Consider the following 27,063-nt stretch of genomic DNA (forward strand, 5'->3'; position numbering starts at 1 on the left):
CTGTATATGTGAACATTAGTAACCTTAAAGTCAAATATGTTTACATTTTTTTTTCTCCTCCTCTTAAAAGGTGCCCTGAACTCAACTTTACTATATATGAGTAAGCATTTGTGTAAATCATTTTATCTTAATGGCAGGATATTTTTGGGAAGCTTCGCATTTGGAAGTTAATTGCATCAATTTTTGCCTTTTCATTACACCAGAATTGTTGTCTGGACTCTACCTGCTATACTATTTCAGGGTCTTTAAGAGGCCGATAGGTTCCAATAACTACTCAGTGAGTAAACATCTAGCTTAAATTACTTATGAGTTCAAATTTAATACTTATGTATTATTATTATATATGTCTTTTGTAGAAATTATTTCACACGTACTAAATTTCCACTATGATGCAAATTTCTAAGGATGTAGGTGAGGGGAATTTTTTTTCAAAGCATCTTTAGGAAACTCACCATTCTTATCTGATTATTTTTCCTTGTAGCTGCTCAATTTGGTTGGGCCTTAGCAAATTATAATTATTAGCATTTTGTTGGGCAGTATAACTGCATTATGTGGCTCAATACAATCATGCCTAAATGTAAAAAATATTAGGAGAAAGGCTTCATTTTTGTTTTAAGGGGTTTGGTTATAATTATTTTAAAAAAAGGGGGGTGTTTATCTCTACAATTTGTTTGTTCGTTTAGACCCCTTGAACCAAATTTTTTAACCTAATTAATTAACCAAATTGATTATTAGGTTTATTATTCAAATTTAGGTTAAACAAGCATATATCATATCATGCACAGTAGCGGAAAAGTAAATAACACCACGATATAATGACTCAAGAAAACCAATGAAACGAACCATTTTAAGGTAAAAACCTGGAAATGATTTGATCTAGCTATCCTCAAGGTAAAGCAAATCCACTATAAGATAACTGATATTTTTACAATCAAATTTAACCCTAAATCTATTGCTACCTCATGTAGTAACTTACTGACACGACCACATACAAGTTTCGAATCCACGGACTCCTTCTCTCCTTAGATTTACAGCAACACAAGCACCCTCAATTGTGACTTTGAGATCCCACTCAAAGGTTTCAAATCACCATCAATAATGATCTCGTAGCAACAACTAGGTTCTACCACCGCTTGATTATAGATCTTGTTCCAGTAGATTCTTATGTAGTTAAAAGGTACAAAACCTCTCAGATCTCACAAAAAGTAACACACAAGTCTTCTAAAAGTCTGAAAAACATAGCTAGGGTTTCCCTTTTATATGTGGACAAGTTAGAATGAAACCCCAAACGTTTTTATGGGCTTGGGCCTTGTTTAAACGTTCTGCAGAGTCTAATTTCTATGATTCTTGATCAGTCGAGCCTGATTCTCGAACGGTCAAGCTTGGCAAAGTGTGACATCCCTTTTCTATGGTCAACTTGAACTTGAAGTTTGAAACCTACACCTTTAAGCATTACCTAGCAAATATACTAGACATGTTTTGTTCTCGATTTGCCAACACAAATAAAATATGATTCTAAATATTTTATCCTAAATCTTCAGAACCTAACACAATTTAATAGATAGATATGAACAATTACTAAATCAAAACAAATTGGATTAATTTCTATTGTTTTTCAAACATTCATATGCATTTATTTTAATTTGGATGTCCATACATATAGTTATAAAAGGCATGTTCACAAAAGAAATTTAAAAGGAAAAAAAAATAAAGTTCTATTCCATTCATTACCTGTAGGGTTGCTTAACTTCGGCAGACCTCATCACGCGGATCAAATGCTCATTAGGAAGATGATCTACTGAATTTAGCATTATTAGTAGTGCAAAGGCACAAATTCCAAACAACCATTGCGTATCATTAGTATAACAGAAATCTAACCTGATATAGTACTGGATTCTGTGAAGTGCTCCCAAAGAAAGATAGTGTTCGCATTATTTGGAATTAAATCAATTTCCACCTCTTCTAGCATCACATCCACAAGAACATCTAATAAGTTGTCATCTATAACTTCTTTGTCACATCTTTGGAGAATTTCATCATTTAATTAAGATAGCACCTATGTATTTTCCACATTCCCAAAATCAAAATCACATCCAATAATAGGAGCCTTACTAGCTGTTTGTTGGAAAATCCCATTGTTTTTCCCAATTTCAATCTCTTAGTAGCACCATTTTTATCATGACTTTGAAAGGTATAGATACGAAAACCATATGAAATAGGGACCTCAAATAGATTTCTATTGTTGGTTTCACTTTGAATGGTAGAGGTACCAAGACCACACAAAATAGGAACATCAAATAGATTGCCAGCATCCACTTCACTTCTAGTACACATCTCAACTTGAGTTCGGCCAACTCTTTTCTTATATAAAATTTGTTAGGAAATTTAAACCCCGGTTGATAGAATTAACAAGTTTTAAGCCCAAGTTGTTAATTAGATTTATTATGAATAAAACTTGTTAAAACAAACAAACATCAATATCATGTCAATATCATGCACAGCGAAAAATTAAATAAGACAAGATATAATAACTCAGAAAAACCAATGAAACAAACTAGTTTCACATTAAAAAAAACCTAGGAGGAAACCTTCCCGAAAAGCAATCCACTATAATAAAGAGAAGTTTCAGATCTAGTACAAAACATTTGTCCCTAGACTCTACAATCCCTATAGATGAACTTACAGCAGAAACCTTTTACTGCTTCAGAACCTCTGAACTCTTCAATATATGAATGCCACCCTTTTCGCACGGATCCCAGTACGTGACTATTCAATGATGCACGGCTCCCAGTACATGACTAACACACCAACAAGAAGAAGATGTTGGCTGCAAAGTTCTTCACTTCATCAACAATGAAGATCAAGAAACACTTGGTTTAAAAAACTCTAAGGCGCAAAGACGCGGTAGCTTCTTTCAGAGAGAATAAGGCATCAGTCACCTTTTGCATATATTCTCCTTGTATTCTCTTATGTAACGGTCTCTAAAATAAACCTTATATATGTCTAGGGTTGTGAGAAAAGAAACTCTATACAAATACATAAGCATGGGCCTAAAATCAGATCTAGAAATCTAAATTTCGTAATTCTCGATCGATCAAGAGGTGTCGAGAAGCTATCGAGCCTATCTGTTGCGAGCTATCGAGAGCTATCGAGGAGCTATTAAGAGGACAGAAAGTTTCTCGATCGATCGGCCTAGCTATCGAGAGGTATCAAGATTGCGATAAAAAGAAGCTGAAGAGCTCAATAGATAACCTAGCTGTTGAGAGGTGTCGAGCAGCTATCCAACTTTAAAAAATCAGCACTTCTTCACTTGTTTCTTGGACAGATTTGCATGGCTTCAATACTAGACTTGAACTCTTGTTGCTTAAAGTATCAAATACATCCTAGATCTACCCAATTACAAGTAAAGTGCGTTTTGTCAAAGGATTAGCCAATTACATAAAATATGTCCTTAACAAAATCAAACTTCTTTTTGACCTTCTAGCTCGTGCTTCATCCATAGCTATCTCAAGTAATATAATTGTATTATCGAACCATTAACACAATATTACCACTAAGTACTCACCATATTTGTTAATCACTTGAAAATTTATTGACTGGAAGTATACAAAGTTTTGGTAGTTTGTGAATACCATAAAAACGAAAATGTTAAAAGCTCTAATGAAAAGCATATTAACAATCAGTCATATAATTTACCAGTAATAATAAGGACATTATCACTTATCAGTAAAACAGTAGTTGACCTTTGTTAAGAGAAAAAGAAATTATTAAAGCATTATCAGGGCTAAATACTAACCATATTTTTGTAATCACAACATAAACCAAAAAAAAAATACTGACATTTGTAAAGAAAATAAGTAGTTACTATGCAATATCACAACTAAGTACTTGCCATATTTTTTAATCATTTGAAACTTTATTGACAGGAAAATAGAAAGTTCTTTTTTTTTATATACAAGATAGAAATTCTACTCTAGTCTAATCTAAGTGTATATGTGTGTGAAAGCTCCCTCCTGGAGATTTGAACCCTGGCCCTTACCCCCCACACCCCACAAGCACTTATACTTGTGGAGAGACCATCACACCAATGGTGTGCGGTGGTATAAAAAGTTTTGGTAGAATTGTGACTACCATTAAAATGAAAACATTAAAAGCTCTAATAAATAGAGTATCAACAACTTATCATATAATTGACCAATAATATTAAAAACATAAACAATAAAAAAGAACTGACCTTTGGAAAGACAAGAAGTAGTTAAAAAGCCTCAGTTTGTTGGCAACAGAGTTTCCCAATTTTATGACAATCTCCTGTGAACAAAAAAAACACCCCAAATAAGAACATAAACTACAAAATAAAAATAAAAAATAAAAAGAGTTGGCCATATACATATTATGCTAAAAATTCCTATAGTCTATCTTATTCCTCTTTAGTACATGGATCAAATACAATTGCGATACATCTACCCATTAAGTATGATTTTTGACTTGCCTTCTTCAAATAGTACAGTTTAAGCCATATGATAGATAACAACCAGTTTCTTTCTTAGAGAACATTTGTCAAGCAATTGTCATGCCTTATTATTGACTAAATTAACATATATCAACCTACCCACATAAAGAGAGAGTACGCCATCCCATTTCAAATATCACACAACCAACACAAACATACACAGAAACCAAGCCAAAATCATCACCTAATTGATAACATACAAAAATTAGAACTCTTATCTCTAAAGATTTATTATATCCACTATAGCTAACCTTTGTTGAAGATAAGCCATTCAAAATACCTGATTTCGTTGCTGATAGACTTTCTAATGTAGGACAGAATCTACAATTTAATTTTTATAATTATTGAATTTTAATATGTTTATGTAAAAAATGTAATTTTAGATTTAGGTGATTTATTTTCTTGTTTAGGTGCTTTTAGTGCTTTTTGGGTCAAATTTGGTTCCTATTATGGTTAGGTAGGTGTTGAGTAGGAGTTACTTTAGAATATAATTTCTTATCTGTCAAGTTTTACAGAGCCCTTCACATATTAAAAAAAAAAAAAAAAAGTTTTACGGAACCCTTAAATAGGCCCTAAGTCTCTACACGTTTTTTAACAATTATTCAATCAATAAAATTCAGTCTTTTGTCTATCTATTTTCTGGTGGATTCTAGACCCTTTCTCCTCGTGGATTCAAGGACCCTTGTAGATTCAAAGAACCCTCATGGATTCTCGGTTATTTTCAGAAGCAAACGTGTTTTGTTTCTTATTTTCTAGAAGTAGACGTGTTCTACTTCTTGGCACTTCTGCATCCCGCACCAATTGGTATCAGAGCCTTGACTTATCCTAGTCTGGTGGCTAACGTATGAGATAGTAGCAATTCCGGTGACAGAAAACTTAGCAAGTATTACGTGACGTACAGCTAGCACTCATAATTATCTTTGTTAGGATGCCATCATTGGAGCATGGAAACAATAGGGATAACTGTTGCAAAGTCATAACTCGCACGCAACCTATTGGTAAGCAAATCTCATATAGGCCTTATAAGAGAATTGTAAGTTTTAATGGTTATTTTTTAAAAGAAGATTTTATTGATTGGTTACTTGATCTAGAGGATTTATTCGACTATGAGAATGTTTGTTATGAGAGAAAAGTTGGACTTGCTTTTTATAAACTTAGTAAGTATGCCTTATGTTGGTGGGAAAGAGTACAATCTGACAGAATCCGACAAGGTAAAGACAAAATTCGTTCATGGCCAAGGATAAAAAAGATGCTTTCTATCAGATTTTATCTGTTGGATTGTGATGAAATTTTGTAGTATACAAAACAAGATTATTATTGGCCAAGAAGTTCATACTTCAATTATTTTGAAGAGCCATATATTCCACCAATAAGAGAGGAATTGCATGTTGAAGAAAATATTGTTCTTCAAGATTATGTAGAAGTCAAAGAACAAAATATAGAGATTTCTGAAGAAATTCTTGTTATGGAAGAAGATCCTCAAATCAAGATTATTGTGGAGGAGTATAATGAAGATCCTATTATAGAAAAAGATCTTGAAGTCGAGATGATAGAGACCATTGTGGAAGAAATTGAAGAGGAAAGTTTCAAGGATCTCAATGAAATCAAATCATATGATTGTCAATCTCAAGATCCTTTATTTTGGTGGTAAGCAATACACCGAAGTTTATTAATTTTATTGGGGTTGATAGATTTGATTCAATTGTCAGTTCTTATTTGGTAAATCTCTACAATTATTTGAAGACTAAGGAAAAAGAAATTCAAGTTGATTTGTTTATTCCATTGATGAGTTGCAAGTATGGAGAGAAAATCAAGGGGCTCAAGAATTCGAAGTATTTGTTTATTTGAAGCGGAAGATTTTAGATTTCAAAAATGAACTCGAGGACGAGACTGTTTCAAGTGGAGGGGTCTGATGTAGGACAAATTCTATAATTTAATTTTTGTAATTATTTAATTTTAATATTTTTATGTAAAAAACATTGTTTTAGATTTAGGTGATTTATTTCCTTATTTTTAGGTGCTTTTACTGCTTTTTAGGTCAAATTTGGTTCCTATTATGGTTAGGTATTAATTAGGAGTTACTTTAGAATATATTTTCTTGTTTGTCAAATTTTACAGAGCCCTTAAATAAGCCCCTAAGTCTGTACACATTTTTTAACAATTATTCAATCAATAAAATTCAGAATTTTATCTTTCTATTTTCTGGTGGATTCTAGACCCTTTCTCCTTGTGGATTCAAGGAACCCTCGTAGATTCGAGGTTATTTTCAGAAGCAAATGTGTTTTGTTTCTTGCTTTCTAGAAGTAGTCGTGTTCTACTTCTTGCCACTGCCGCATCACACATCACTTTCCCAATTTTATGACAATCCCCTGGTAACAAAAAATATATATAAAAATAAAAAAATAAATAAAAACAAACTACACCATATGCAAATGTTATTAATGACATTTCAACATCAAAAAGTTAAATATTTTTTAAAAATTTATGAAATATAAATTAGCAATTCAAACAATTCCCTACTTTCCCTGTAGCATGTTATAAAACAGAAAATAAACATTCAACATTAATCATAGGAAAACTAAAAAATTATATAATTAAAGAATAAAAATTATTCACAAAAAGAAAGGAAAGCATAGGTAGATGAAAGAGAGGAGTAATCAAACCTTAGGAATTGTTGGAATGCATTTTGCAAAGCATAAATTAGGACTATTAAAATTGTGAAGAAAAGTAAAATTGGAATAGAATGAGAACCTCTTCCTAAATAAGATACATAAATACCCAAAAGCATGCATCATAGATCCGGAGAGATCCCTTTCAAATTCCATAGCATTCATTGAAAAAGAGGGGAGTTGTATATTAAGGTTCCTAAACTGGTGTAGTAACTGGCAAGATGCACCATTAGTTGAGTAGGAGAGGAGGAAATTTGGGATTTCTGATTCGTTTAATTATTGTAGAAGTGGAGGTGAACCTAAAAATATGCAGGTCTAATATTGAAGAAGAGCAAAATGTTTTATTCATAAAATAAAAAAAAATAAAAAATAAAAAAAGAGCACAGTGTTTTAATGTAAAATGCAAAATTCTAGAAGGGAAGGTGAACCTAACATTTTATTCAGCAAAAAAAAAAAAAAAAAAAAAAAAAAAAAAAGGGAGCACAACTATTTTTTTAATGAGCTAATTATGACGTGGTCCCACTTAGCTTCATCTATTAATATCTCACTCACACACACACACACATATATATATATATATATATATATATATTATAGACACAGAAAAATTGGCAAATGCTGTACACATTTCCAAAATATGTACAATATTTACCATATTTTTACAAATGTGTACAATATTTGCTACTTTTTGTGTATCTATAATGTAAGCTTACTTTGCAAGTACAATATAAACATACAAAGATCCTTAAAAAATAAACAAAAACAAAAACAAGCTCAAACCAAATTAGTGTACATGAAAAAAAAAAAAAAAAAAAAAAAAAAAAAAAGGCAACTCACCAAATTGACCAAACCAAAAACACTATTCATGAGCCTCTTGGCTCTTTTTATATATTTAATCAAAATAGAAATATAACTTATATAAAATTTAGGTAGTTTTTTATGTTAAATTTTCTTATTTGAAATTCATAATTTTTAGTTTTTAATATGACTAATTCACTTGATGGTGATTAAGTTAGATTACTAATATTAATACTTATTTTGTGAAAACTAAAACTATAATAATTTTACACCAAAGAAAACTTACAAACCGATGTGATAATGGAGTAACGAAAAATATGAAGTGAGAATTTATTCTTGATTTTATGAAAGAGAAAGTACATGAGGTTTAATCTTAATCTATATAGAGATAGATATGAGCCATTTGATGTTGGTAATATCGTGGGTTGTGAGCCCAATTATTGAGGAGAAAGACATTAGCTTTTTTGTCCTTATTCTCATTCTAGATTTTCCTAGCATCTTCTGCTTCTTCTTACATCTCTCTCTCTCTCTCTCTCTCTCTCTCTCTCTCTCTCTCTCTCTCTCTCTCTCTCTCTCTCCTAACAATTCAATGTTTATGATATTTGTTATCATCTTCAACCATCCCCACCATAACAATAGCAATGAGACTATTGAGATTTAAGCTAAGAGAGGGAGTCTATGCCATTGACGGGGTTTCAATTTTCTTTTAGATTCCTTATCTATCATGTGTCTTACATCCAAATAAAAATGAGAGAGAATGGGAGATTTTTAAATAATAGAGGACCTAAACCCTAAAAATAATGTCATACAAAAGTTCAATTGCACCTCCACTTCTATCAAATTGTCTAATTGTTTCTCTCTCTCTCTCTCTCTCTCTCTCTATATATATATATATGGATAAATTACAACTTACCCACATGTAGTTTAACCAAAATTTAAATTGTCTATATGTGCTTTGAAATTTGACACTTTACCCACTTAAGGTTTGATCAAAATTTAAGTTGCTTATCTATAGTTTGAAATCTTATAATGCAAGTGTTCCATTGGATTCATTTTTATCTTTTGATCTTGTAATTTTATGTTTTTTTGTGTTTTTGAAAGAGAGAGACATAAAAGTAAAGCAAAATATTTAGCACTATTTTTAATAGAGTTGGGTTACGAAACTTTAACTGAGCTAACGAGTAAAGTGTAAAATTTCAAACCATAGATAACCAACTTAAATTTCAATCAAATCAAATATGGATAAGTAATAATTTGCCTATAATTTTAATATGGGTGAAAGAGGAACGAACAAAAATTGGAGATTTAAAGAGTCACAAAAAGAGAGAGAAATGGTTAAATGAGAGCTACACTCAACCAGATGATAAAAACCGTTTAAAAAATCAATACAAAAGACTTATTTAGGAAACCTACATCTTTGCCATTAATACATACATATCGGTCCTTAACAAAAAACCTACTACCATGATTACTACACTTCCAATAGTCAAAACACCTTACAAAACAAACATAAATACTACACTTCAAACAACTTTAAAACTCCCAACTGTGTGAGTTGAATACATACTTTGAAATTAGGTAGCTCATTATAATACCATATCAAATTCAATTATCTATTGATACAAATTTATTACCGAGGACTAAGTAATTATCTCCCATCTTCCATAGATTTCAATACTTGCTCTTTGATGCTATCATACTCAGTAGTTGTACTAGTTGAACAACCAGTGCCAACGTCAATGTTGAAAGAGTGACTAGTTGCACTAAGCAAGTCCTCAGTCTTTTTTCCATCAACATCAATGTTTCCCAATGGAGTTTTTTCCATACTTCTCAATCTCTCCAGCTCCTTTGCCACTTCTTTCATGAAAGGCCTATCCTCCCCTCTCAAACTTAGGCACCATTTTGCAAGATTAGCAATTTCCTTTAGTTGCTCAATATTACCCTCACTGACAATGTGATCTTCAAGAATTTGAAGTAGGCAATCCTCTTTTATAGCAGAAACAAAAGATATGGCTAAATTTCTATCATTTTCTGACCTATCAAAAGAAAGTGCCTTCTTACCTGTTAATAACTCTGCCATAACAACACCAAAGCTATATACATCACTTTTTTCTGTTAGTTGGCTAGTTTGCATGTATTCTGGGTCCAAGTATCCCCAAGTTCCTTGCACCAAAGTGTTCAATTGTGTTTGATCAAGAGGAACTAGCCTTGAAGCTCCAAAGTCAGCCACCTTTGCTGTGTAATCATCATCCAACAGTATATTTGCGGTTTTCACATCTCTGTGTATAATTGACGTAGAAGTTGATGAATGCAAGTATGCAAGTGCTCCTGCAATTTCTATTGCAATTTTCAGACGTTTCTCCCATGAAAGTAAGGATGATAGACTTTTATCATGAACGTGATTGGAAAGAGTCCCATTTGTGATGAATTCATAAACTAGTAAGGGAACTTCTGTTTCTAGACAACAACCAAATAGCTTAACCACATTCCTATGGTTAATTTGGGTAAGAACAATCATTTCATTTATGAATTGCTCGATTTGGCTTTGATCACCAATTTTGGACTTCTTAATGGCAACTATTGTGTTATCTGATAATACTCCTCTATACACAGTTCCGAAGCCTCCTTGGCCAAGGACTCTACTCTTGTCATAGTTGTTGGTGGCCTTTTTGAGCTCTTCTGTAGTAAAGATTTTGGTTGTCTCAATAGACTTTTGGTGATTAGAGAGTTGCTGTTTTAACAATAAGCCACCATTTTGTTGGAAGAATTTTTCTTTGAGTTTGATGAACTTTCTTTTTTTCAATCCCCAATATATCCAAGAACATCCCAGAAGCAGTACTAAGAGGCTGATTATGCTGATACCTACACACATACCAACATGCATTTTCACTAAGAACAATGTTTTAATTTTATACTTTTGTTAGTATCATTGTCTATTTTATGGCAACCATTTTAACACAGTAAAAGGACAAATTAAATATTTAATACCCGTATCATATAAAGATGAATCAATCAAGATTTCAATTATACCGTAAATAGAGACTCAGTGACTGCCACATAAATATAAATCTCCTATGAGCGGCTTTAATAAAATCCAACTCATGTCAAATTATATCAAAACTAAAAATATGGACAGATAAAATAGAACTGGTGAACCAAGTTTTGAATTGACATCCTTTTTAAAAGTACAATGTTACTTGGTTAGCTGAGAAGAAGACAATTAGCCCAGAATATATAATTTCTTTAAAAATATCAAGGCTTATATATCAAAGATTGAACCTCCCACAAGTAGTACTAAGAGCCTAAGAGGCCATCCATATTGTTTTAATTTGCACCTTGAGCTAGCGAACCTAGTTGAGAATCTCAATCAGTGGCCTTGTTTATATAATCAATGTGCGGACCCGTCTAAATTTCTTGTTTTCCGCATGGCCCATGACGGTGAATAATAATAATAATAATAATAATAAAACATCCTATTGATATCATTTCCGCAACTAAAGAGCTCAACCCGTCACCCAATCAAAAACAAGAAAAAAAAACAAAAACTCTCAAGTATAACATGCATTTAGGGTCTATTATGCATTTAGTATATAGGGATAGACTGCTAGAGTTTTAGTTTTGGACCTTTTGCAATAACATGCATTCAGGGTCTATGATCGACAGACTATAATGTTAAAGTGTTATGATTATTCTGTTCAATAAAAAAATTGAGAAACTGCTTTTCGGTATGGAAAATAATAAAAGCTATAAAATAAAAGTGCTATATATGTATTTTCATACCTTAATCTATATGAAAAAAAAATTATTTAGTTAAATTAAAGGAAAGCATTTATTTATTTGTTTTTTATAATCACCGTTATTAGTAGTTCTCTCTCCAAATAGATAGACATTTAGTATTACTTTTTAAAAAAATTTAAAAAGTATTACACTTAAGACAAAGTTTGGTTACATGCAATTGATTGTAGTTAATGCCTACAACACCACTCGATATCTTTTTATTAGATATAAATTTTAATAAATCCACTATTGAATTACATTTTTTTTTTATATTGCTTGCAAAATTTTAAAAATGTTAAGTATCAATAGTTATGTCATTAATCAAATATTGAAATTTCAAGTTTTTGTAATATAAAATTATGCATAAAATATTCTTTTATAAATCAAATAATAAATAACATCTTTTTGACACACAAAAATTGACGTGTATGTCAAAAATATAAAAAATATATAATCTAACAATTAGATTTTTAAAATATGAAACCATATAATTTTTTAGTGAGAGATATGGTCAAACTTTGTCTTCAGACTTTACACTAAATAACTTTTTCCTATCTCAAAGAACAAAGTTTTCCTATGAACTAGTTTGTAGGTAATGGCCACAAACTTCCACTGTATTTTTTTATTGAATGTGTATTTTGAGTTTTTGACAAATTCACCATTATATTGTACTTTATTTTTTAATTATATCATCCATGCTTTGCAAAATCTCAAGAAGATCAAAATCAATATTTATGTCATTAATCAAATACTTAAAATTCAAATTTTTATAATCTTAAATTATTCATAATAATAAGTTTATGAATCGAATAATATAAATAATATTCAATTTAAACTAAATTTGACATACAAATTAAAAGTAAAAAAACATAAAATTCAGCTATTAAAAGTTCAAAATATGTAATTTTGTTAATTATTTAGCCAACTTGTAGGAAAACTTCGTCAATCTCAAAATTCCAACTAGGGGGAGGGGGCACCACCAAACAGTGTAATTTGCTGTCATCGTTGAATTTTTGAATAATTGCTGACGTCCTTTTAACCTAACAATGGTTTGTTTTATTATGGCTTGTAAAGCAGGTCCACAAGACAACGTGAGTAACGTGACCAAACACGACAATGGCAGTTTAAAAAAATCAACGTGAAAAGACTAGAAAAGTGTCGTGAGATTTCTCCGTTTTGAGCACTAGAGGTTTGTTATTTATTTGAAAGAAATGAAAAATAAGAGGATTAGCATAGGAGAAGTAAAAGTTTCCTTCTATTTTATAATAAAAATCAATTTTTTCTATTTTATACCACTAATTTGTAAAAATATCCTCATATTAGATTATCTATAATATATCTTTTTTTATTAAAATAATATTTTTTCACCTTTTTTTTTATTATTTTCCTTACCCATACATGGCCCCACAACCTTACCATACAACACTGAACACTCTCTCTCTTTCTTTTTTTTCTTCCCCTTTCTACTCTCTTCTTTCCTCTTCTCCTTCTTTCTTCTTCTATGTTTTTTCTTTCTTTCTTCTTCTTTTTCATTTCTAAAAAAATAAAAATATATATCTCTTTCTCTATCAATCGGTGCTCTCTTCAAACCTAAAAAAAAGTCTCTCTACCAAGCCTCCATGGCTCAATACACTCACACTCTCTACTTGTGTTGATTTTAAGTTGGATTTGTGATGATTTTCACTAATTTTGAGTTGATTGTGTTTGGATTAAATTGATGTTGTAATGGGTTGGTTGTGGTGGTGGTTGGTTAGTTGTGATTGTGGATGGATGTTGGCGGCCGGCTTCATCTTGGCATTGAAGAGTGGATGAGAGAGAGTCTGACCAGGCAAGGGAGAGGAGAGAGAAAAAATATAAAATAATCATATAGAAAGCTATAGTAACCGTGCATATATGTACAGTTACTATAGCAATTTTGTATATAAGCAGTGTTTTAGACAAACTAATGTGGGTAGTTTTTTTAGAAAAAAGGTGTAAAATTTGCAACTTTTTCTATTTTGCATTGACTGGTGCAAGTACTCTATAAGAGGATAAGTCCATTATGTAGGTCTTTCTGTTTGAAAAAGGTTATGAGCGTGAATTTTGACAAATATATCATTAGATTATATCTACTTCTTATATCCTTTATACTTATAAAATTTCTAGAAAATTACAAATTAATAGTTATATCATCAATAAAATGTTTAAATTGAAAATTTTTGTAATTAAAAATTATTCATAAAATATAAACTTATAGATCATATAGTTAGTAATATTCGATTAACACAAAATTTGACCAATGTGTTAAAAGCGTAAATAACATACAATTCAACGATTAGATTTTTAAAATATGTAGTAATATTTATTTTATTAAGTAAGGTTGTAACCTTTAGATTATAATCAATTTTGTAACTAAATTTTGTCTATTTTAAAAATCTAAGCATTCAATTACATGTTCTTATTATATCCTCTATTAGAGGAGGGCAGCAAACCAGGCAAAATCAACATGATCCAACCCAACCCGTTGTTGGTAGGTTGGTTTGGGTTATGAAATTTTTTGGTTGTGTTCGGGACTAAAGATTCACAAATTTATCTAACCCACCTATATTTAATATGTATTTAAATTTTAAAAAATATATTAAAAATATATATTATACAATTTTGTTATTTACTTTTTTGCCCCTCTTCCTAGATAAAAGTCATACACTAAGTTCTCTTCATATAGTTTGTGTTTGTTTGGTGTTATGCTCATAATTATTTGATTATAAATTTACTCTTATTTGTAGTAGTGTTATTCTAATATTCAATTTAATAATAATAATTATTATTATTAAAAAAATATGTCCAACCTATGGGTCCAACTAGATCTACATGGGTTGGGTGAGTTGGGTTGGACCTCTATTATGAGTTACTTTGAGCTGAATTTTTTTTAACTCACCATGGTGGGTTAGATAGAAAAAACTACTCAACCCAATCCATGCACACTCCTATCCTCTATATTTGCAAAATTTCAAGAAAATTAAAAACCAATTACTATGCCATCAATCAAATGTTTAAATTTCAAATTTGTGATCTAAAATAATGCATAAAAAATAATTTAATTGATTGAATTATAAATAACATTCAATTTGAATGAAATTTGACATGCACGTTAAAAACATTAAAAAAAAAACATGCAAACTAACAGTTATATTTTCAAATTTCACACCCAATAAAAAGATACTCAATAAAAAAATATATGAGGAGTTTAAAAGATTTTTCTCCAACTAAAAGATAAACCTTTTCCGTCTATGCTTCTCTTCTGGTCGTAAAAGATTAACATATGGCCGTGACCGTGAGCGTTTGATAGGAAGAAAAAGTTAAAATTTTAAATCAGTGCTATCCTCCTTTTAATATATGGCTTAGCTAAGAAAAAACCATAACGAATGTTTATGAGTAATGCTAGGACCTTAACTCAAAATCAATCTCAGAAAAATATTTTTATAAATATGAAAATGGCCTTGATTTTGGTCCATTAATTGTGAATTCGTGATAGATTGATCCAACTTGATGATATGATTTAAGTTAAAAAAAAAAAAAAAATTGATGATATGATAGAATCCTCTACATGGGAGGAGGATGAGATGCAATACCATATTGATGGTTGGGGAAAAAAATAACAACTTTTGCTCCCAACCATCTGTAAGGTCCTTTTTCTCCCAACCATCGATTGGGTATTGCATTTCATGCAATAACCTAATCATACGATATAGACATACAGTAAATATACTCACCAACCGCGAGGTAAATTGTTAGTGATGATTTAGGAACACATGATGCTTCTTCAACCTTACGGTATCCTTTGATGCACGAACAACGATAACTCCCGACTTCATTAACACAAATTTGTTTTACCGGGCATTTTTTTTCCTCTTTGCATTCGTCAATGTCTGTAGTTACAAAGGTCATTTAAAGTAACTAAGAAGAATTAATTCAATGCCCAAAAATAAAACACTAAGAAGAAGTATAATCAAAAGAGACCATTTATTTAAACGAAAGGGTTTGGCATATTCTAGTACTTTATTTTAAGTGAAAATATCCTAAGACAAATAGTAGTAGATTTTAATCCCTATTTTTTATTTAGTTAATGAATAACGTCATAATTTTTCATTAAAATAAAAGAAGATTCATTTTACTTTTAAAAAATACTAAAGTAAGCCAAACCTTAAACGAAAATAAAAGTATTGCCCAACGATTCAATTAGAGATTGATAAAAAAAAAATTCAAAATTTATTGAAATTGTAAGTCAAGATTTGTATAACATCATTCATTCATGCATGCATCCATCATCATCATCATTATTATTATTATTATTATAAATCACAACCAATCAGTTCAAACACTAGTAAAAAAAAAAAGTAACATTTTTTTGTGTAACTAAAATAAGGCAATATTTTAAAAATTCGTGAAAAATATAAACCTTTTATTGTTTAAAAAAAAAAAAACTTGTCGTAGATAAGTAAGTAAATTGAATATATACCTTGGCAACCATCTTTGAGGTATGGGTTCCCATAGTAACCTTCCTTGCACTTGCAACGGTACCCAGGACCAGAACCATTTTTGAGATCAGAACAAGTGCTATTTGCTCCACATATGTAATTCACTTTGTTCAGAGCAACTTCACACGTCTCGTTACCAATTGCCCAATCAAGAACCATTGGCAAGCTTTCATTGTTTTGTAGACTGGTTAGATAAGCTGAGGAGAAATTGAACTTGTCTTTCTGGATAATAAAGGCAAAGCTGCATGGATTGAAAGACCTGACATCACTGTGGTTTTTAAAGCTATATGCTGCAAAATCAATATCTTTCAAACCTTCAGGAATATCTATATGGCAACACCCAATCCCAGAGCAATCCCCATTTACAATACTGTGTGTGCTGTTACATGTGGACACGCAGCCGGTGGTAAACGGTTCATCTTTGAGAGTACCACGAAGTAATGCGTAAGTGTCACAGCCAACTGCCACGAACTTGTTCGTGATGGAAACTGTGAAACTAGGGACGCCCGTGAGACTTGGTTCGATTTTGATCGTTTCCAGAGGCGTACCCGACCGGTTGTAACAGTCAATGGCGTTATACATCAAGATGTTCATCTCTCCTTCGATGGAAATGTTTGTAACGGGGACGTTTCCGCTCATTGGTTGAGGTTGGCCGTACGATTTGCTACAGTTGATAAAAAAGTCTCCACTTTCTTTCCAGTAACAACCTTCAGTTGTGCCAAAGGGATATGGAATTTTTACATCCCCACAGCTGTCGGAGCAGTTAGGCAAGGCTAATGGATATTCTATTGCTGGGGCTGCCATTATTGCTGTTAACATCACACCAACCCAGGTGACTAGCACAAGCATCGAATGAAAACCCATACCCCACTACTTTCCCAGAAGAGCATCTAAGATTAGAGTTTTGGAAGTTGGTACGTTTCAGCTTTAGATGCTGTACTTTTTAAAAGCGCGCCCTCCAGGTAGAAAATATGTAGGACTATAAAAAATTTTCACAATTTTTTATAACACTGGCATTGGCTGCACGTGCAAGGTACATGTTGTCTCCAACCGTGAGAAAATTAATATAGATTTTATGTGTGAAATCGTAAATTTTGGCTCATTTAATTTGATTATATTAAAAAAGAAATATAAGAATACAATAAAATATCACAATATTTTCATAATATCTTCATTTTTAGGATCCGAATAGATATTTTTTATTTTATTTGAAAGAAATGCTACATTCATAATATTTTTAGAACAAATTCTCAATAACAAGTTATTATTGATTTTAAACTGATAACATTGTTATTGTTATTCTCAAAACATTTATTTTTAGTTGTGATTGGTCACAGTATCATATTTTATTATTTTATTTCGACTGTAAGAAATTGATACTTCAATATTTGTAAAAATATTGTGAAATTTATTGTGTCGGTATAATAATATATATGCCAGCTTACATAAATATTTAAAAACTAAAAATAAAATAAAATAAAAACACAAACCGATTACTAGGAAAAAAAAAATTTAGGCACGGTAAAATGTTGTGGACTTAGAATTTTTTATTTTATCTATAAGAAACTGAGATCTCAACAATTGTGAAAGTATTGTGATAATAATAAGTGTTGTAACATTTTCCCAAATATTTATTTTCAGTTGTGGTTAGTCACAGTCTCATATTTTATTATTTTATTTTGACTTGTAATAAATTGACACGTCAATAATTGTGAAAATATTGTGAAATTTTTTTTTTAATCCTCCACTTTTGGCAAAATGCTAGAGATACAAATTATTTTACAAAAACTTTCATAAACTATTAATGTGATGGGTAATTATTAGTAAATAAAAAAGTGATGTTATTGGTGAGCCCTAATGAAAACCAATAAGAAATTAGCCATAACAACAGTTTGTAAAAAATATAGTAAAATAGTGTGTGGCCGTAGGATTATTCTTGCTAGAGTTCAGTTTTATTTTTTTTAATCCTCCAATTTCAGCAATTCAATTGCCACAATTTAGTTTTTTTATTTCTTTTATTTTTATTTTTGGAAATTTCATTGCCGGAATTCCTTTTTCTCTCTCCACATCCGTCACATCATTTCTCTCTCCTCTCTCCTCCTTTTTCTCAAAATTTCGGCAATACCATTGCCGAAATTCGCTTCTCTTCTCATTTTGCCAAATAAATTTGAACAATATCCATATCACAAATAAACTTCATTTTTTACAATATTTAGCCAAAAAACTCTGATATTTCTCTAGCAAAAAACGTGAGTTACGTAACCATTTATTTGGGAACGGCATTCCAAAAAGGCCAAAATGAGCTTAATAAAAAGACTAAAAAAGGGTCATGATAGCTAGGGCAAGTCTGTGTTTCTCTTTTGGTAGAGAAAATTAAGTATAAGTGTGTGTTTGACAAAAATTAAAAAGTCAGTTTATTTTATTGTTTAGCTTATTTTTGTTATTATTTATGGACTCTACTGCACTTTTTGGTACTATTTATGGATCTCACTATATTATTTTAACTATATTTTTAATTTTTTTTGAGGAATAACTATATTTTAATTAACTTTTACCTTTATCTACAATACTTCCACTAAAAAGTTTCCAATTCCAATAAAATAATTGAATCACACACAAACCCTAAATATATTAAATAATCGTGAGTGCATCTCATTGGAAGAAAAAGTTAAAGAGCAGAAAGCTTCAGCACTTCAGGGTGAAGCACGCTTTTAGGGAAGCGAATAGAGTGGCGGATGCTATGGCTAAGCTTGGAGGAGCGATGCAGGAAAATTTTGTTGTTTGGGATAATCCCCCATCTGATGTAATAGCAAACTTTGTGTATTTTGATACTAATGGGGATAGTGTATGTAGGCTTGTTGCCTATAACTTAGCCTTTTTGGCTTAGTTGTTTATTAATAATAATTCCTTTTAAACCAAAAAAAAAAAAAAAAAAGTTAAAGAGCATGTCTACCTTTAATGAGTGCTTGGCATACGGATTGACTAATTAAATACTTGAACATCCCATTGTTGATTGGTCCGCATAGAGTGCAGCAATTACAAACTTGAGAACTTTTGTTGGGCCAATTTTATATACTAACGGTCTGAATCAATTTCTTTGTCATCATATTCATATATATATATATATATATATATATATATATACATACACATACACATACACATACGTCTGTGCTTTAATTATTAATTGAAAAAAAAATTGTGTTAATTTTGTTTTTCAAATTAATTTTAGTACTAAATCAATCTTGTCTTTAATTATAGCAACTTCAACTTATAAGCATAAAATTGATTATAATTTGAAGGGATAATTACACATAACCCACCTGTGGTTTAGGCGAAAATTACTTTACCTACCCGTGGTTTGAAAAGTATCACTTAAGCCACCTGAGGTGTGTTTCCGTCACTCTCCGTAACCCACCTCGGTCTCTGCCGTTACAAAAACACCTTTTAACCCCAAAACAGAACATAACGCGAATCAAAACCCCTAAAACTCAAACACTTTTCAAGAGAGAGACCCGAGGTGCGATCAGCTTGTTCTTCGTGGTTTGGAGCGTCTGGAAAGGGAGAAAACACTTGTTTTGCATCATCAAACATAGGCAAGGTATGTGTGACTGCTGTTCATCTGCATTTGGGTCTGTTCTTGATTTAGGGTTTCAGATTTTGTTCAAGTGTGAACTTACTGTGTGAAAGTCTAAGTTTGTACTTCCTAAGAATCGTGTTATGTTGATATGTCTTCATCAAGTAGTAATTTCTCGGGTTCATGTGGACATATGTGCAATGAACAGACTTGTGTTTTGAGAACAAGTTTGAGTTTGTACAATTTTGGGAGGAGGTTCTTGGGTTGTAGCTGTTATAAGGTTGGTCATAAGTGTCCTTTCTTTGTTTGGATTGATAACCCAACCTGTCATCGTGGGAATGAAACTGCACATTTGGCTCTAGAGAAGATGTCTAGGCTTCAGAGAGATGAGATTAAGTAAATTTTGAAGCATCACAGTAAAGATTAATAACTTTAAGGGCACTTTTGGTAGATTGTAATAGGCACTGTAATGTAATAGTTATTCTTATGATTTAATTATTCAATAATTTGGTTATGTTTTTATTATAGAAAATAGTCATTCCTTATAAATAACTATTCTTTAAAATGAGGAATAACTATTTTTCTCTAAAAGGGTTGTAATAGTCATTCCTTAGTAGATGTAATAATTTATAACATTAATATATTTTCAAATAAATAAACTTTCCATATCCACCTAACAATTATGAAAATAAAAAATCATCAAAAAAAAAAACTCATCTCTCTAAAATTTAAAATATATTATTTTATAGGAAATATATTTGTATGAATAAGATATTTCCTAAAATAGATCATAAGTTTTATTCTAATGTTACAACTCATAACCAAACTAATGAATAAGTTTAGTTATTTTATTACAACACATTTTATTCCTGGTAATAAAGATTATCATTCATATTGTAATCCACATTTAGTGTACCAAACGTACCCTAAGTATGCATTTGGTTGGAGATTAAAAATTAAAATTATTTCATTATTCAGTTTATTTTTGCTACTATTTATGAGTCCTACTATACTTATTGGCATATTCATGACCCCACTGTACTATTTCAACTAACTTTTACCCTTATCTACAATACTTTCAGTAATAATTTTTTAGTTTCAACAAAATAAACAGTATCCAAACACACCCTAACACAACTTATTACACAGCATTGTGAATTGTAAAAAAGTGTCTTTACATGAACCTTTTATCATCTTTTTGCCGCTCACAATTTGCTATATGGATAAATTGTGCCACTATATGGTACCAGCATAACTTCAATGCATAGAGCGAAGTCAATTTCTCCACCTATTTATAAAGTAATGAACTTTTTAAAATTCTAATACTAGTGGAGTGTCCGCCAAGATGAAAAGCAAAAGGACAAGGTTTCTTCACAAACTCTTTTAACTTTTTATCTTTTTAATAAATTTTAAAAATTTATCGGTAGTTGTTTATACTCTTAACACCCATAAAATTTTATTTAGCATTGAATCAACAAATTTTTTATATGCATTTTTATTTTTTGATGATTTATGCAAAATTTTAAACTATATAATTTTAAATTTTAAATATTTAATTAATAATATAACTATTAATTTTTTATTTTCTTAAAATCTTATAAGCATGTAAGATATAATAAGAATATTTAATGCAATCTAATAATTAAAAATTTTAAAATAAATATATAATAAAAAGATATAGAGAAAGTTTGAAAGGTTTTTCAATAATTATGATTTTTTTTTTATATTTTAAACCAATTGAAGGCACACCTAAATCTAATATATTCCTCCTTTGTTCTTATTAACAATTTGTGGGGGGTAAAACTCAAATAATTGAAGTCCCCAAAAGTGAAAAAAGCAAAAGTACCCTATACGGTAAAGCAGTATACATTGCCCTTTGGAAGTGGAACCCACTATCTCAAAAGCCCGAGGGCCTACTCTGGTCAATAAACTCCACGCGGTGCATTATCAGTCCACAATACGGACCAGAATTTTTTTACTCCACCGGATCCGAAAAATATTTAACTAGAATCTGATTTTTTTATTTTGAGGTAAAAATGGGTTGACTTGTTATCTGATCTAATCTTTTTTTTGTAAGTCAACTTGATTCGACCGGAATAAACTGTGACCCAACCTATTATAAAAAAAATATTTAAACTACATCATGATACTAGAAGCAGGTGTATAAAATGCAAAATATCAAAACTAAGAGTCCACTCTCCCTGTTTTATTTTATCTTTTATCAATAAAAGCTTGCCATGTGTTAGCATAATTAATTAAATATTATCATTAATTAGTAATAGTATTTAGTAAGTCAATGCTGATAATATTTAATTAATTATATTAAGACATGACAAATTTTTATTGATAAAATATAAAATAGAGGAAAGAAAAAAAAAACAGAAGATTTGGATTCCAAAACAAATAGCCAATATATTATATAAACAAGTAAACCGTTGTCAGAGAATGTCTATTTAAGTTTTATTTTTTGGCTGAAGAATATTTGAGCTCCATGCGTTCATCACAACCAATAAGAACTTACAAATCACAGACATGAGTGACATGAGAGACAAGACAACACAAGGCTCAAGGCTGTCAAGACTCAAGACAACCATTAAAAAAAAAAATCTTCAATACTAGCTTAGTTGTAATCCATTGTCCAAGACTCCAAAGCCAAAGCCACGCCCACAATGCACAAACATACCTGAAAGTTGAAAGTTGGAACGTGACAGTTGAAAGTTGGAACCTGGTTGCCCTAGTTGAGCTACAATATGTAAGTATAAATATTTGTAGTATTGAATCTACTACTGATTAAATAGATTGAAATTAAGGTGTAATTCTTATAAAATATTTATTTATTTTTCTTTACTTAATATATTATATTTATTTTTAAATCTTTTTTTTAGTTTATTTTTCAAAGTAATCTAACTTTATTATTATTTTAAATGCAACAGGAATATGTGTACTTAAGAAGACCGATAACTTGCTACTTTGCTGACTTACTTGTTTTGTTTGTTTTAAGATTTATTTCTTTTTAAAGATATAAACTTGTAGTTATATATACATTTTGACAGTGAACTATTAACATTTAAAACTTTTTTCATCAAGAATTTATGACTATAAATAATTTTTGTCATGCTTAAAATTCTAAGAATTGGAAGGATATTAATAAGTGGCATTAAGTGCAATTCATTTGCTTAATTGATTTTATTCATTCTCTCTAAACAAGTCGTCATTGATTTGTTTTTGTAATTGAAAAAAAAAAACTTGTTTGAAATATACGGATCAACCCGATCCAACCCACAACCCGATTAACCTATTAAAAAAAAAAACCCATTTTGACCCGCGACCCGTTTGATATGACCCGACCCGCCTGTTTTGCCACGTCTACTCACACTCTCACTAATCTTTTCTTCAAACCCATCGACATGTAAAATGAATTTCCACACTTATTTCACTCACACTGATGCATGGAACCCTAACTAAAAGAAATTACAGGTTTGGTTGTTACTGTAGTTTAAACAATAGTTTTCAATATTTAAATAATATTATACATATTTTTACACATATTTTTACTCACTTATATCTTCAAAAAATATAAATAATGTTATTAAAAATCTCTTACCAATCGAACTCTACAAGTTTAGAACCCAATAATGGAAATACCATTAATCTCTTGTCGGTAAAAAAAACTTGGGAGATCTTTTCATTTTTCACAGTTGGGATTTTTAAATTTTCCTCCAATTATATTACTCCATCATTAATGAAAAATTTTCTCTTTCCTTTCCCTAATAAATCAGTGATCCTCATTTGCAAAAGTCATCACCTCTTATATAGTATCTCCAGCAAATTAGATAAATTTTTATACTCATTCTTTTAAGAATAAATAATAATTTTTATTTTTTAATTACCTATTTTTTCAAATACAATTACTAACAAATTCCCTATCTCATTTAAAAAGGAGTTGGTTGGAGTTTTAATGGCTCTAGAGAAAAATCGGATGGAGAGGTGGGTGTCTGTACTTGTGAAGTTGTGAAGTTGGAGGTAAACCCAAAGAAGAAAAAGCTTGCAACTGAGCTTGGATTTGACAAGTCACTGACTTGGGCTCCATTAATCACCATACGTATAAATAATTAAGGAGTTTCTTTTATCAATGTGATATTCCTCATTCAGCTCGGAGGAAATTTAATTAAGGTTCAGAGAGGTGGGTGAGATGAGTAAGGGGGGGGGGGGGGGGGGTGGTATTGGAGTTGTAATGGCTCTAGAGAAAATCAGAAGAATAGGTAGATGAGATGAGTAAATGAGGTGGCTGGAGTTGTAATGGCTCTAGAGAAAAATTGGATGGAGAGGTGGGTTTCCGTACTTCAGAGAACTTGTGAAGTTGGAGGTAAACCCAAAGAAGAAAAAGCTTGCAACTGAGCTTGGATTTGACAAGTCACTGACTTGGGCTCCACATACTTGCATCTAATTACAAACATGCCACCCAAACTAAACTCATATCTTAAAAATTGGAAACAGCCTCAATCCTAAACTCAATTTCCATTATTCTCCCTCAAAATTTTAAGTTTAGAGTTATGAAAGTTTGACTGCAATGACGTGTATGGTGCTTAAAAGGTTCAAAGAGTTATTTCCATGATTTTGAAAATTCAGTGAGCAACTTTCATGGGATTCTTCATCCCCAAACCAAAACAAAACATGTTTGGAATATTAGGAGCCCGTTTGGCAATAGTTTTCAAAAATTGTTTAAAAAGTTGTGAAAATTATGGTTTGAAAAGTGTTGTCGAACAACGTGTTTTTAGTGTTAATAAAACAAAAAAATGTGTTTGGTATCATAGTTTAAACAATATTTTTCAGTGTTCAAAAAAATGTAAAATATATGTTTGGTATGTGTGTTTTTAATGATAAAAAAAGCTGACAACGTATTAAATAATAATTTTTAAATCCGTTTTATATCCCTTCTTTATTCCTTTTCTTCTGTCTTTATCTCTTTCTCTTCGGTCTTCAGTCTTCCCTCAGTCTTCCCTCAGAGCAGAAAACGAAAAAGCCAAACCCACGCACGTCCTCATTTCCATCGACGCCAAAGAAGATCCACGGCTGGGCTTTACATTCGTTGGAGCTCTCTGCCGATCAGCACCTTCAACCCGAGATATACACAGCTCCGTTCACCGATCTTCAGGCGTAGTTCTTCCCTCAGCTTCTTCTTCTTCTTCTTCTTTATTTCTTTTCCGTTTCTTTCTTTCTTTCTTTAAATCTTCATTTGCCGCGAGACCGATTTTCTGTGAGACCGATCCAGGAAGAAGCATTTTGGCGGTGGAGAGGAAGAATTGAAAACAAAATTTCTGCCGTGACTATCTGTAAGTTGTGTATTTGTGGGTTCCAATTTGTGTTGTTGAGATCTTGTAGGTTGTAATTGGTGTTTTTGAGGGTTGTGATTGCTGGTTTGTGGTGTTCTGTGTGTTGTTGATAAAAAAAAAAAAAAAAAAAAAAAGAAAAAAAGAAAAAAAAAAGAAAAAAGGAAGATGGGTTTGTGGTCCCTCTGTCTGAAGTGTTGCCAATGATGGGTCTGCCATGGGAACTTGCTAGAGGTATGGTGGGTTTGTCAAGGGAGGTGAGTTGATAATTTTTATGGGTTCGGGTTTGTGCTTTGGGAGAGTAAAACAGAGCTGAAGGGGAAGGGGAAATGAGAAAAAGATGGAATGAAACCTTAGCGGATAGAGAGGAGAGGAGACAAAAATTAGAAAAAAGCTGATCCAGTGGGTCCGGACACAGTGAAAACTGAATTTAATTTTTATTACCGTTATGCCATCAGAAACGTCTGTTCATTGTTTAAAATGTGGTCCGAGCATGTTTCAAAAAATATGTTTCAAACAGAGTTTTTTGAGCAACTATTTTCAAACAGCCCTATTTTAAACACGATACCAAACATATTGTTTGGAATTTTAGACACTAGTATTCAGTGTTTAAACACTGAACACTGTATTTTCAAATGTCAAACCAATCAGGCTCTAGGCCTTGGTAGAGTATTTTAAATATTTATTTTTAGTTTTCTAATAATATTATATGTATTTTTCATTAACACGTATTTTAAAAAAATATAAATAACATTACACCAACTCTTTTACTAATCTAACCTTAGAAATTTCAAAAAGTAACTGATCACAGTTCACACAGAAAGCAAAACTATACTTAAGTTACGGTCTTTCTCAAAAAAATAAAAAAAATACTTAAGTTACGGTGAAAATTATTTTTGAGAACGTTTTTATCTTGTTGGGATCTGACAGTTGTGATAAAAAGTAATAACTATAGTAGTCAAATTTGGTTTGTTTACTTTGTTATCAAAATCAAGCTTAACACAAAGCTCGATTTTTATTTTCAAACTTGATTTTTTTGTAGAAAATTCTTAGTCGAAATTAAACTTGTTCAAGAGCTTTGTTATTTCCATTAAAGTTTATTTAACATAACATTATTGCATAGTAGCAGCATGATAGACACTGTAATTTTTATTCAAAATTTTCTCTTTAAATTTAAAATTACACATATTAATTAATCACAAAAAATATTACTTTTAAATTAGATTCACAAATAACCAAATAAAAAAATGGAAAATCAAAATCAATCTCAATCTCTCTCTCTCTCTCTCTCTCTCTCTCTCTCTCTCTCTCTCTCTCTCTCTCTCTCTCTCTCTCTCTCTCTCTCTCTCTCTATATATATATATATATATATATATATATATATATATATATATATATATATCGTGGTAATATTTAACGTTGTTATACTTTTCTTGCATCACCTCATTTGTCATGCCATATATTATTTTTTAGATTGTGTTTTGGTATTATGTTTCTTTCATTTCCCATCACAGAGTCCTCTCTCTCCATTTTATAACTTTAATTGAATTTTGCTTTGGATCAATACTTAGTTTTTTTTTTTTTTAAGATAGGAATTTGAGTTTATATCAAAATATAATCTACATAGTTATGAATTTGAATATACCTACCAATTGTTTAATAAATAAATTATTATGAAGTTTATCTTTTATTCCTTTAGTTTCATTTTAATTTTTGGTTAAGATAACATTATAATTTTGTGATGAATTTTGATTACCATGATAATCTCCTTATTTTTTAAGATATGGGAAATGTGAATAATAAGTTTGAAATTTATAAAGTTTAGTTGTATATTAGAAAAATATAACACACTATAACAGAAAGTAGAAGAATATGATTCACCTTC

The 27,063-nt window shown here is 30.8% G+C and overlaps 2 protein-coding genes and 1 long non-coding RNA gene across 3 annotated transcripts in view; 1 reads left to right on the plus strand and 2 right to left on the minus strand.

The window, feature by feature from the left end:
- LOC126699078 (uncharacterized) overlaps positions 1-27,063 on the plus strand; it is a 96,043-nt gene that overhangs the window by 53,086 nt on the left and 15,894 nt on the right. The gene's annotated exons all lie outside the window — the stretch shown is intronic.
- The window catches only part of LOC126699076 (uncharacterized), a 108,007-nt gene that overhangs the window by 53,074 nt on the left and 27,870 nt on the right, over positions 1-27,063 (minus strand). The window lies entirely within an intron of this gene.
- LOC126699074 (putative wall-associated receptor kinase-like 16) lies at positions 9,310-17,220 on the minus strand. Its single transcript, XM_050396628.1, has 3 exons — positions 16,253-17,220; positions 15,507-15,662; positions 9,310-10,839 (listed from the first exon to the last, which is right to left on the minus strand). The coding sequence occupies exons 1-3, from the start codon at positions 17,133-17,135 to the stop codon at positions 9,626-9,628; spliced, it is 2,253 nt and encodes a 750-aa protein (XP_050252585.1). The 5' UTR covers positions 17,136-17,220; the 3' UTR covers positions 9,310-9,625.

This window comes from Quercus robur, chromosome 9 (genome assembly GCF_932294415.1).
Source record: "Quercus robur chromosome 9, dhQueRobu3.1, whole genome shotgun sequence".
NCBI lineage: Eukaryota > Viridiplantae > Streptophyta > Magnoliopsida > Fagales > Fagaceae > Quercus > Quercus robur.

What these genes read in the sequence shown, in the direction of transcription:
- LOC126699074 (XM_050396628.1), bottom strand. Translation starts at nt 17,135, where the DNA reads ATGGGTTTTCATTCGATGCTTGTGCTAGTCACCTGGGTTGGTGTGATG. An exon ending in CCTCAAAGATGGTTGCCAAG is followed by an intron (nt 15,663 to 16,252) that starts GTATATATTCAA and finishes TTGTAACTACAG; the next exon opens with ACATTGACGAATGCAAAGAG. An exon ending in AACAATTTACCTCGCGGTTG is followed by an intron (nt 10,840 to 15,506) that starts GTGAGTATATTT and finishes GTATGTGTGTAG; the next exon opens with GTATCAGCATAATCAGCCTC.